Below are 12,668 nucleotides of genomic sequence, written 5' to 3'. Positions count from 1 at the left end.
CTACACCTGTTAACCCATTTTGTGCTCCAGAAATTAACGGATTAAAATGTCTAGCGTGCCTTCCGCAGGCTGCATCCACGAACGTTGTCTTATTTTGAAGGCCAAAAGTCCATAGCGTAAACACTTCCGGTTTGACGTCATCGCGTCATTCACAGGAAGCGGTCATCGTCAACATGTGGTTGTGTAATGGCGGATCGGTGCTTTTCAACATGTGTTATATAAGTGAGAATCTACTGCCATCCTCCCTTTGAAAGTATTGTTTTGAGATAATGGACATTAAAGATGAGATTCCCCGTCTGCCTCAATGTTATGGGATTACTATTTTGCGCTCGTGGATCCGTGATGATGATGAATCGGCGAGGGCGATCGTCTCAGGAGCTTCCGCGCAGCAACAGGAAGGTAATAGAGTACAGTACAGTAATAGAGTACTTTTCACAAGTATACTCGGGATCGGCACCATGTGCTACTCGAGTATTTTCGGGATCGGCGCTAATTGTGTTAATAGATCTTTCACCACCATAATTCCTAGCTAAGCAAGATTTCTTTAGTACAGTACAAAACATCTTTGATGTTTATTTCACCTACATATCCTGGTTTCTGGTACCATATTCATAAACAAGGCGTGTTGCAACCTCTTTATTATTATTGTTGTTATTAATATTTCTATTAGTATTATACCCACAGGGTCAATAAAGGTCTAACATGTCCTTAGGTCGAACACCCTTTGGTCCAACCACCAAAACCTAACCTTGACCCTAACCCTAACCTCAGTAAAACTATGCCTAAACCTAACCCTAACCTCAGCCTCAGTAACCGCGACGCGGGTGATTAGCCAACCTGCCGACGCTGGTGAGTACCTAACCCTAACCCAACGTATCTACCTTGAAAACCAAAAGAACATCATCTGTATCTACAGTGTGTACAGTATAACCATAGGGGCAGTAAAGTTGTCTTTGATGTGCAACTATTTGTCAGCTGTAAATAGAAAACACGTCTAGCTCTAGCTGTCAAGTTACATACTTTAAAATAGCCTCGATCACAGTGGGTAGGATGTAGCTAAGTGACGTCTGGGATATACCCGATCTGAGTTCCCCCTGGAAAGTCCCCGTAGCGAGGAATCCCTGAGTGGAATGTACTTGGACAGGTACAGGTATCAAGGGTATCAAGGTTACTGTAAAGTAGGGGGTTGGTGACTAGGGTATAGGGCTGGCTAGGCAGGTTAGCTTCACCATGGGGCTTCTGTTAGAAAGCCATGCAGGAGAGTGGGTTCCCATTTTGTTATGGTTTTATTTCTACACAGAAAAGATAAATACAACTAGAAGCAGTGCTCTTCCGAGCACAGGTCTCCACCAGGCCGTGCGTCCTGGTGGTGCTACTGTATAATAGGCCAATGTAAAAAGGGTGGCATATGTTCTTCACCTTAGATCTTTCATGGCTATCGGACACTGCATGCATGATTTCAAGCATTGTGTTCCAAAAATGTGTTTTGCTAAAGTCTACCTGCTGGTGGCGCTATAACAGGACAATGTTAAAAAGGTAGCATTTGTTCCTTGACCTAGTGGGAATATGTGTGGCAAATGTCACGGTAATCGCAAGCTGTGTTGATGATTTGAGGCATTTTGTTCAAAAACGGAGCAATCCTGCAAACTTTGGAAGCTAATATTAGCCAATCAGGATGGAATATGAAATATCAGACGGATCGGACTTGATCACATGACTATAGAGATACTGTTACAGTTTACAGTTTACAGTTTAGGCATTTAGCAGACGCTTTTAATCCAAAGCGACTTACAATAAGCAGATACAACATCGCAATAATAAACAAGATAATAGGTCAGTACATTAACAGCAATATAACAATGTAAATGGATATCTATCTAGAGAAAAACACAATATAATCAAGTTCTAGAGAAACCTAACAAACAAATGTTAATTAGCTTCATGTATGGTCATTGATTTTATTGTAGTGCTAAGGGATTAGGTGGAGTCTGAAAAGGTGAGTCTTCAGTCCACGGCGAAAGGTAGCGAGTGAGTCCGTTGTTCTAAGTGCGACAGGGAGTTTATTCCACAACTTGGGAGCCAAGAGGGCAAACTGTCTCGGACGAGTGGATTTTTGCCCTGGAGTTTTTAGCGAGGGTTCGGTCAGCATCCCTGTGTTGGCTGATCTAAGTGAACGAGTGGGGGTGTAGGGGTTGATCAGCTTTTGGAGGTATGGAGGAGCCATACCTTTGGCTGCTTTGAAGGTCAGCATCAGTGTTTTGTATTCCATGCGGGCCGCAACCGGGAGCCAGTGGAGGCTGCGGAGAAGGGGAGAGACATGTGAGAACTTAGGCTGGTTGAAGACCAGTCGTGCCGCGGCATTTTGGATCAGTTGGAGAGGTGTACCGATTTGCATGATTTTTGGATAAAATCTCAAGGAGTAATATCCAAAAATGTGTTTTACATAAGTCGGCCCAAAGGTGGCGCTATAAAAGGCTGATGTGAAAAATGCAGGGCAAAGGTTTATCCTTAGCCTCTAGGGAGTGCGCTTACAAAGTTTGAAACTGATCGGTGGAGTTATAGGTAAAACCACGAATCGGCCTGTTATAGCGCCACCATGAGGCTGATTTAAAAAAAAATTAAGTGGCATTTCTTCCTCGGCCTAGTGGGAATGTGTGTGTGCGATTTCATGATAATTGCACTTTGCGTTTGTGATTTGAGGCATTTTGTTAAAAACAGCTCAATCCTACAAACTTTGGAAGCCAATTTTAGCCAATCAGGATGGAATATGCAAATTCGGATAGATCCGTGTCGATCACATGACTGTCGAGATACTGCCTACCGATTTGTAGGATTTTTGGACAAAATCTGTAAGAGTAGTGCACAGAAATGTGTTTTGCGAACATCGGCCACTAGGTGGCGCTAGAAAAGGCCCATTTGAAAAATTTAGGGCAGAGGTTCTAGATTGGCATCCAGGGAATGTGTGTGCTCACTTTGGCAGCGACCGGGCCAACGGCGACTGAGATTAGGTGCTCACAAACTGCGAGGACGCACGGACGGACGGACGGACGGAGGGGAAAACATACTCTCCCCCATGCCTTCGGCTGGTGGAGACAACAAAGGGCAACATACAATATCATGAACTCACGTAAGCTAACCAATAAAATACAATACTAAGTAATCAAGAACTTATATCAGATACGCATAACATGGTGGAAATGTTCAGGGTTAGGCTCTGCTGCTGTTGCCGCTGCTGCTGCTGCAGCTAAACTGCACTGAGAGTCAGTATGTATGGGCTAGGCTACTGATGAGGTGAGTGTGAGCAGGTGTGTGATTAAGTGGAGCAGGTGAGGGGTGGAGCCAGACCAGGGGGAGAGTTAGTGACTTTTCTACAGTTACAGCTCTTCCTCCTCTTCAAAATAGGGCCCAAATCAGCACACACATCAAACAAAACGTTTCCTGTGAAACAAAAGTAACTTCTAAGTCAGGGGTCTTCAACGTTTTCAGGCCAAGGACCCCTTAGCTGAGAGAGAGATTCAGGGGCCCCCTCTACATATTGTATAAAATGTGTGATGCAGATTTTCATTGTTGTCTCCACCAGCCGAAGGCATGGGGGGAGAGTATGTTTTCCCCTTCGTCCGTCCGTGCGTGCGTCCGTCCGTCCGTCCGTGCGTCCGTGCGTCCTCGCAGTTTGTGTGCAGCTAATCTCAGTCGCCGTTGGCCCGGTCGCTGCCAAAGTGAGCACACACATTCCCTGGATGCCAATCTAGAACCTCTGCCCTACATTTTTCAAATGGGCCTTTTCTAGCGCCACCTAGTGGCCGATGTTTGTAAAACACATTTCTGTGCACTACTCTTACAGATTTTGTCCAAAAATCCTACAAATCGGTAGGCAGTATCTCGACAGTCATGCGATCGACATGGATCTGTCCGATTTTGCATATTCCATTCTGATTGGCTAAGATTGGATTCCAAAGTTTGTAGGATTGAGCTGTTTTGAACAACATGCCTCAAATCCCAAACGCAAATTGCAATTATCATGAAATCGCGCACACACGTTCCCACTAGGCAGAGGAAGAAATGCCACTTGATTTTTTTTAATCAGCCTCATGGTGGCGCTATAACAGGGCGATTTGTGGTTTTACCTATAACTTCACCGATCAGTTTCAAACTTTGTAAGCGCACTCCCTAAAGGCTAAGGATAAACCTTTGCCCTGCATTTTTCACATCAGCCTTCTATAGCGCCACCTTTGGGCAGACTTATGTAAAACACGTTTTTGGATGTTACTCCTTGAGATTTTATCCAAAAATCACGCAAATTGGTACACAGTATCTCTATAGTCATGTGATCAAGTCCAATCCATCTGATATTTCATATTCCATCCTGATTGGCTAATATTAGCTTCCAAAGTTTGCAGGATTGCTCCGTTTTTGAACAAAATGCCTCAAATCATCTATGCAGCTTGCGATTACCGTGAAATTTGCCACACATATTTCCACTAGGTCAAGGAACAAATGCTACCTTTTTCACATTGGCCTGTTATAGCGCCATCAGCAGGTAGACTTTAGCAAAACACATTTTTGGAACACTCAAATCATGCATGCAGCATCCGATTGCCATGAAAGATCTAATGTGAAGAACATATGCCACCCTTTTTACATTGGCCTATTATACAGTAGCACCACCAGGACGCACAGCCTGGTGGAGACCTGTGCTCGGAAGAGCACTGCTTCTAGTTTTCATTGATTTCATAGATGGATTCATAGACTTGTTTGACAGCCTATCACACAAGGATTTGGCGGCCCCCCTGTAGTAACCCCCTAGGGGTCCCGGACCCCCTGTTGAAGACCCCTGTTCTAAGCCACTCATCAAGAGCAAAAACCTAGTTATCTTTGATGGTGTTGTGTCTTATTGGAACTTCCCTAACTAGAGACTTTCCGATTGCGATTTTTGGGGCCAATACCGATCACCGATCAACTGGAATCAGTATCTGCCGATACCGATATTCCCGATCACAGCGTCAAATCCATAAATTCTTCTGTTTATTGTGTTACTGTAGGAGCATTTATATATTTAATGATTCCTCTTACAAAACATTGACATTGTATATTAAGTATACACATTGGCTGAGGTCCTTTAGTATCCAATTTAACTTGTAGGAGTTGAAGCTGAGGTTACATTCAGTCCCACAGATAAATTGTGAAAATAGCTGATCTAGCTTGTAGATCGGCAAAGCCGATACCGATCAAAGCCGATAGAGGCATTATCGGCTGATCGCGATCACTCACAGATCAATCAGCGCATCTCTAGCCCTAACCCTAGAGAAGCCATGCGTTGAGTTAATGTTAGCAAATGTGCAATTTCTTCAATTCATAGCACCTCTCATCATGTCATGTCTTTAATTGAAAGCACATTGGGTTTGGTTATTGGCTTAATTCCTCACGCCTGATAAAATGCCAGTAAAATTTCTCTAAATGAGTGTGCAAATCTCTGCGGTTTAGAGGATTCACACACTCATGCCTATAATACACAACCAGCTGGAAAGTCACTTACTGTACATCTAGACATGGACGTAGACATACCGTAATTTCCATAAGGTTTTATGAATATGTACTTGACCGTCTGTTTGTGTTTAAGTAGTTAAGATTAGATTTGATCTTAAGACCATTTTATGAATGAGGCCCCTGGCCTTACCAACTGTTTTGGAAGGCCTGTAAAACTTGACGATGATGAAAGATGATTCATAGTTTAAGCTTTTTACTGCAGTAGTAATATATATATGCTTCCTCATATCCTGCTCCAGTAGACTTTTACTATCCAGGATATCATTTTTTAAAATATATGTCTGTTTTGTAAGCAAAAAGCCAGGTCAGAAGAAATATTTGGCCCGAGAACAGGATGAAACTGGGGGCTTGTTGGAAAAAGAATGAAAAACATACGATCAAAGCCACGACCACAACCGCATTTAACAGTTTCCAGTGAAGACAACTAATTTCTAATATGTCAGTGTAGTGGCAGTTCTTTCTTAATTGGTCAAAACGACATGGTAATGCTCTTGACCTTGAGTTATTAAAATTCTAAAATTCACACCATGATTATCCTCTGCCAGCATTCTAAACGGTTTCGCGTTGTTGAGAATCTTTGATTTGAACGGGCCTTTACAAATCAAACGGAGCATCACAGGACATGCTGTCTGTGTTGGAAGAAGCTGCCTCGTTTGGCCTCGCATGTCCCATGAACTCCACCAGGAAGCAGAGCAGTGGACTCATGCAGGCTTGCTCCGCTCGACCTCTCCCCGACGCCGACTTTGTCCAGTTGTGTTGTTCACAGGCTGTGAAACTATCGGCAGACTGAGGTCTCCCTCAGAACTCTGCCAGATGTTTTATAAGAGATGAAAACCGTGCTGAGAAACATGCAAGTTCTGCCCTGCCAAGCCAACACCATTGCAGGGCAGAACTTGGCTGATTCATAAGTTGGGATTACACGGCCTGCTGAGTTTTCAATGCCGTCACTGCTCAGAGGAAGAGGTCAAATTCCCGCTTCAGTCAAGACTGATGAAGACAGACAGCAGTATGCAAAAAAAGAAAAAAAACACACAGAACCTCCAGAATGAAGGAGATTCTCTGTGTAATTCATTGGAAATTATTGCATTGTGTGATAGGGGTTAATTTGGTTACTTGAGCTGTGTGCAGATCACAGCATACTCTGACAGAGGGTACTTTAGGTCCTTGTCTGCACGTGTGTGTGTGTGTGTGTGTGTGTGTGTGTGTGTGTGTGTGTGTGTGTGTGTGTGTGTGTGTGTGTGGCTGTGAAACTATCGGCTAAGTGGGGGGTTTGTCCCCTGTGGAGTGTTTTTGCCAGCTTTGTCCTGCTTTGACTCAATGGGAGGTCAAAAGCCAATGAAGAGACATGAGTGATGGCTTGTTTTGCAATCCAGCCAAATCTCCTGAGCCCTACTGTGAGCAGCCTGCATAAATCATTTCGGTTCCTATAATGTGTGTCAGAAATGGTAATAGTACATGTGAGTGTTCAGCTGCAAGCCGAGATCCTGCAGAAACGGCAGCAAGTGATGCAGTAGCCTCAGTGGGGACAACATAAATTTCCATGCCTCAACTCCCATTTTCATCAATAAGCACATTTTGTGAAATGTAGCCTATAGTTGCGACCATAGGTCGCATTTACTACCAAAACCTCCACAGGCTGTCCGTGAGTGAGTCCGTCAGTCACACGTCACACTCTTGCCCTGCTCATATCTCCGCAACCGTTGCCCCGATCCATGCCAAATGTTGTACACACACTCCTTACCTGCCAAACTACAACCTCCAAGGACACCCGGAGCTCCAGGGACCCCCAGGTCCCTGGGGGACCCCCAGATGTAAAAAATGACCAAATGTGCTAAACTGACCAAATGACCACCCCAACGGGGCTGCTCACGAGGAATTCCCGGGGACCACCGACTCCTGGTGCTCCAGAACGGATGCAAAAGTGGTGGCGCCCCCAGTGGAGGACCCCCTACACTGCAGCTCACATAAAATGCCGTAACTCCGGCTAGGAGCGACCGGGACAGCCGGGGCCCGTACCTATTCGTCCGCCTTGGCGGCGCGGAGACCCCACCCCTCATTTCTCACATGGCCCTCTTCTAGCGCCACCATGAGGCCGATTCTTGCAAAACACATTTTTGGACACTGCTCCTACAATTTTTGCCCTAAAATCACGCAAATCGGTACACAGTATGTCTACACTCATCCCATCAACATGAATCTCTCCCATATAGCGCCACCTCCAGGCCGATTTTTAAAAACACATTTTTGGACACTGCTCCTACAGATTTTCCCCTAAAATCACGAAAATCACTACACAGTATGTCTACACTCATGTCGACATCAACATGGATCAGGAAGATTTTGGCAAAACAAATTTTTGCCCTATTTGTGGAGATAAGTGACCTACGGTCGCTTATCTCCCGATTAGGGAGTCTTACTGGTATAGTATCTAGCAGACACTGTGTGACAGCCAGTGGGGTTTTCTGAAGTGCATGTAAAACACTGCTCCCGTCACTGAATGTAAGATGTTTCATTGCTGACAGCGTTATAGGCTAACACGGTCACCTCTTTGTTCACAGGAGCAGTGCTTCCTGAACTTGGAGGCTCCGATCGCCAGGGTCTGTGGCTACGACACACCCTTTCCCCACATCTTTGAGCCATTCTACATCCCTGACAAATGGAAGTGCTTCGAAGCTCTCAGAAAGATGATCAGCTACTGAACTGCTGCTTGGTAAGTAGGGTTGCTGCGATTCATCCATGTTATTGACTACATCGATTATGTAAATGCTTCAATTTGCACCTCCATGCATCAATGCAGCATTTGCTTCTTTTATATTGTATTTTAGTCTATCAAGCGCAAATATACCAAATGGTTCTTGGTGTTGAGCAGATTTACTTTCTACTATGTTTCCTCTAACCTTCTGTCAAATCACCTCATTGGCGTTTATTTCAAGCCTACCTGTGTGGGTCTGCAGACACACGTGATTATTAATGTGGTTGGCTCCTTTCCTAACTTGAATATCTAAGCCATGAGTTTGCTCAGTTTCTTCAGAGATTGAATGATGGCATTTTAGGAGACAAATGAAGACACTTGTCCATTGAAACACATACAGTACAGTATACAATGCTCTATTATGTGTTTCAATACACTGTATACCATGGCCTCTGAGACTATTCTATTCTAATTGGCTGGAGGGTGTGCATTCTATTCAGATACCTGGATAGCTGTGGTCTCATCAGTGTTCTAAATGAAAATGCATAATATAAACGTATTACATTACACACCATTCTTAAAAATGTACGTACATGGATTTCAGTATAGCTGTCAACCTTTTTGGGAGAAAATAAAACACATCACTTGGCCTGAGAAACGGCTACCACATCAAAGGAAGGCAGCAGGCGTGCAAATTACCCACTCCCGGCACGGTGAGGTAGTGATGAAAAATAGCAATCCAGGACTTTTAAATTCACACATCATCAAAAATATTTGATGAATTAGTCATTAGTTGCAGCTCTCCACATAAAGTGATGTGGTTTAATGAGACACTATTAGACACTGATAGTGACAGATTTCAGAATTTGATTCGTTGCTCAGACACCCAGCAATCTTTTTGTTCTTGACTCTTTTTCTTTCAGAGATTTTTTATATTCGGTCAGTATGTATATTTTAGAAATCTCAATTAGTTTTTCCCGGTGCCAAGACACATTCTTGTTGTTGTGATAAGCTACTTTTATAGGCTTGCTGCTGCTATTTTATAAACAATTATTGTACATTTTATGCTTTAATTCAGATTAGTGTAGAGAGACAGGAAGCGTAATCTGAGTTCCCAGAAGTTTTTTTCTTTTTTTTTTTTTCTTTTTTTTTTGCCACTAGGGGAGCGAATGGTAGAGAGACGCAAGACAAGACAGGAGTCGAATTCAAACCAGGGCCCTCGAACTCACAAGTCTGTCTTTTTTGTAATTATTATAATTATTATTTAAATACTAACGTTATATTTTGGACAAACAGTTGGCAGATTATTTATTATCCCTCTTGGTACATATAGTATAGTATTCTATGATGTACGTAGGTTGGAGAGGCTTGATTGTCTGTATCAGCCAGAGCGCGGCGCTTTGTCTATCCCCGTTTCACAATGCGCTAGACCCATGGGAGATGGATTGCTGATGTGAAGCGCCACACCGACTATCAGCTCCCAGTACTTATCGCACAACCTTCTGCACCCAAGCCGTGCTACTCATACACTGAGTTGGCGGTGCTCGGGATCGAACCCATGCCCATGAAGTGCTCTACCGACTAGGTAGCAACCTACAGTAGAGCATTCAGGTTGTAGGTCATCATGGTCTGTCACACAACATAAAGAATAATGATTCGTATAGAGACATACAGTATATTTCATTAAGAAAATGCCCCACCATCAGAAACTCGTTACAACTTATCTTCATCTTTTTTTTCTGTGTGTGTGTATCTAAATTATGTGCAATGCCACCAACTGAAAAACGTAGTAGCAGCAATGCCTCCAGTGTAAAATGCAAACCTGGAACCTTGAGTGTCATTTTGTGCACCAGTCATGAAAAAGAAAGCGTAAAGAAAGGAGGTGATAAATGAAGAGATACTTATTTGATTCCAAGAGTGGTTACCTCCCATAATCTACAATTTACAATTTAAGCATTTAGCAGACGCTCTTAATCCAGAGCGACTTTACAATAAGCAATACATCAACATCAATACATCAAATGGAAAGAAATAGTAGGCAAGGTAGACCGAGCACCTATTCAGTAAAAACGAAATAACAAATTATAACGGAAAAAAATGCGATCTAAATTACTTGTATGGTCATTGGGGTTAGGCAAGTGCTATGGGCTAAGGTGGAGTCTGAATAGGTGAGTCTTCAGACCACGGCGGAAGCTAGGGAGTGAGTCTGCAGTTCTGAGTGCAACTGAGAGTTTATTCCACAGTTTGGGGGCCAACTGTGGGATACAGTATTTCCTCCTTTCTATACCTGCTCTGAACAGACAATTTAGTCAGTTTGATATAGTGAAACTTTCTCCATTTCTAGGGCTCCAATCTCTGGCGCATCTGAACTCTGAGCTCTCCTTCCTTCTTCACTTATCCAACCACTGGACAACAACCAGGAAAAAAAGACTTTGTTCATCCAGTCATGAAGCAGTACCCGGATGGGTTCCATGGTCCATGCTCTCAATCTATAGACTGTTACCCCTGGATTAGTTCATATGTTCTATTGAATAACACATACGACCACTTTATCTATTGTATAGGCTGTAGGTCTCTTAATATCCAGATTAACGGTAACATTGGGTTTTCAGTTTGTATGTGAGATTTTAGTATAGATGGTGGAATGTGTGTTTCTCCTTTGTTCTGCGGTTACTCTGGATTGAATGTCTCTTTGCTTTTCTAATCTTTGTTTTGTTTGACCTGAACTAAACTTAAATATTCTAACATTTGTGTTTCTTTGGTTTTTAAGGAATTGTAAAGAAAATAAATCAATCAACATCGGGTGATTCATTGTAGGCGTGATATGTCCTTGAGCGCTGTTACTGTACTATTTTCTGTCGCTATTGTCATTACCAACTAACACAAATGGACCAAAATAGTGTGTCCCTTCCAGCCCATCTGGTCAGAAAATTTGTCTTTTTCTGAATAAAAAATAAAAACCTCTGAAACATTAGGGGAATCAATCACATGTTTAGCTCACATAGGCAAATGTCTACATGAAAAGGAACTGAAATAGATTAGATTACCATTGGATGTGGTACTGTTGTAGTTGTGTGTGTGTGTGTGTGTGTGTGTGTGTGTGTGTGTGTGTGTGTGTGTGTGTGTGTGTGTGTGTGTGTGTGTGTGTGTGTGTGTGTGTGTGTGTGTGTGTGTGTGTGTGTGTGTGTGTGTGTGTGTGTGTGTGTGTGTGTGTGTGTGTGTGTATGGTGTGTACACGATTATAAAAATAAAGTGACGAGTGTCTGTGTGTTTTGTCATATCTTTGAGAGAAAGACCTTTTAATGTATTTTAGTTATCATTTTACCATATGTCACTTTATGCAGTATCTCCCATGAATCCCTTTAACTAACATTTTTCTGTAGCTTATGAAAATACAAATTCTACTTCTACAGAACTCTACTTCTGTTTTCTACTTCAAAACGCTTTAAGGCACGTTTACAGTTCAGTCTACTCCCAAGTGGGTGTAATTGATATTCACCCAATCTGGGGTGCATGTTGAAACACGGCACATCACGCCTGCACCGTGCACGTACATAATATGTCATTTTCCTCACACTGAGATGGACTTGCGACAGCTCATGAATCTAAACATTTTCAAGTGTAAGCCAAACGTAATGTACAGTAATTATATGCAGATTTTGTTTTACTGGATAGTGTCATATGTGTTGCACATGCTTATTTTACACTCCACACCAGGCCACACATGTCATTCTTTAAGGTACGTAATAGGTGTAGTAGTTGTGATGTTACATTATTACCCAGCACCCTTATACATCCTACTTATCCTGTCACTTACTGTATAGTATGGCTACCACATGCTAAAATAAACGGTCCTAGTGCTGTTGAAGCCTATGGGAAAGAATAGTAACCCTGCTAATGAAACATCCTCAGCGCTGTGAATGAGAAAGAAGACCAGCTGTGCTGCATACTACATGCTGTCCATGGCCTCATGCCTGAAGCTCTTTGCTTATAATTTGCTTCTGAAGTGTAAAACTCGAACCATCAGTAGACTTTATGAGAAAGGTGAGGGGGGGACTTCAAAGTGTGGCTAATAAGTTCAGAGTGTAACAATTTCCTTATGGCATAGCCTCAGCCATATGTAATCAAATGGGAGGGATACGCCTGATTTATACTTGGGCGCACAACGGTACTATGTGCCGGAAGTAGGCGATCTACAAGCTCACAACACGTTGCATCAGTGACGTGAGCTTTAAGACTTTATTTTCTGTGCGCAAAACACCATCATATGGTGATGAATAAGTTAGGAAATAGAGTGCGATGTGGTCCGGTATGGATGGCTTGAATTCAGACCTGGACATGAGGGAAAGTCCCTCAGGCTTAATCTGAAACAGCATCTGGACACTGTTCTAAGACAATTGTGAACATTACTCAGTATGCACTTTTGGACATT

The 12,668-nt window shown here is 42.9% G+C and overlaps 1 protein-coding gene across 1 annotated transcript in view; it reads left to right on the top strand.

The window, feature by feature from the left end:
- bckdhb (branched chain keto acid dehydrogenase E1 subunit beta) overlaps positions 1-11,210 on the top strand; it is an 86,581-nt gene extending 75,371 nt beyond the window's left edge. The window contains exons 10-11 of the mRNA XM_080754243.1: positions 8,103-8,254; positions 10,581-11,210. Of these exons, the coding sequence (XP_080610369.1) occupies positions 8,103-8,243 (141 nt within the window). The 3' untranslated portion in view covers positions 8,244-8,254; positions 10,581-11,210. The remainder of the gene's footprint in view (positions 1-8,102; positions 8,255-10,580) is intronic.
- Positions 11,211-12,668: the final 1,458 nt, after the last annotated feature.

Source organism: Nannobrachium achirus (genome assembly GCF_963921795.1).
Source record: "Nannobrachium achirus genome assembly, chromosome: 2".
NCBI classification, from domain to species: domain Eukaryota; kingdom Metazoa; phylum Chordata; class Actinopteri; order Myctophiformes; family Myctophidae; genus Nannobrachium; species Nannobrachium achirus.
Note: the sequence above shows the minus strand (reverse complement) of the source record. Positions and strands in the feature narration are given on the sequence as shown.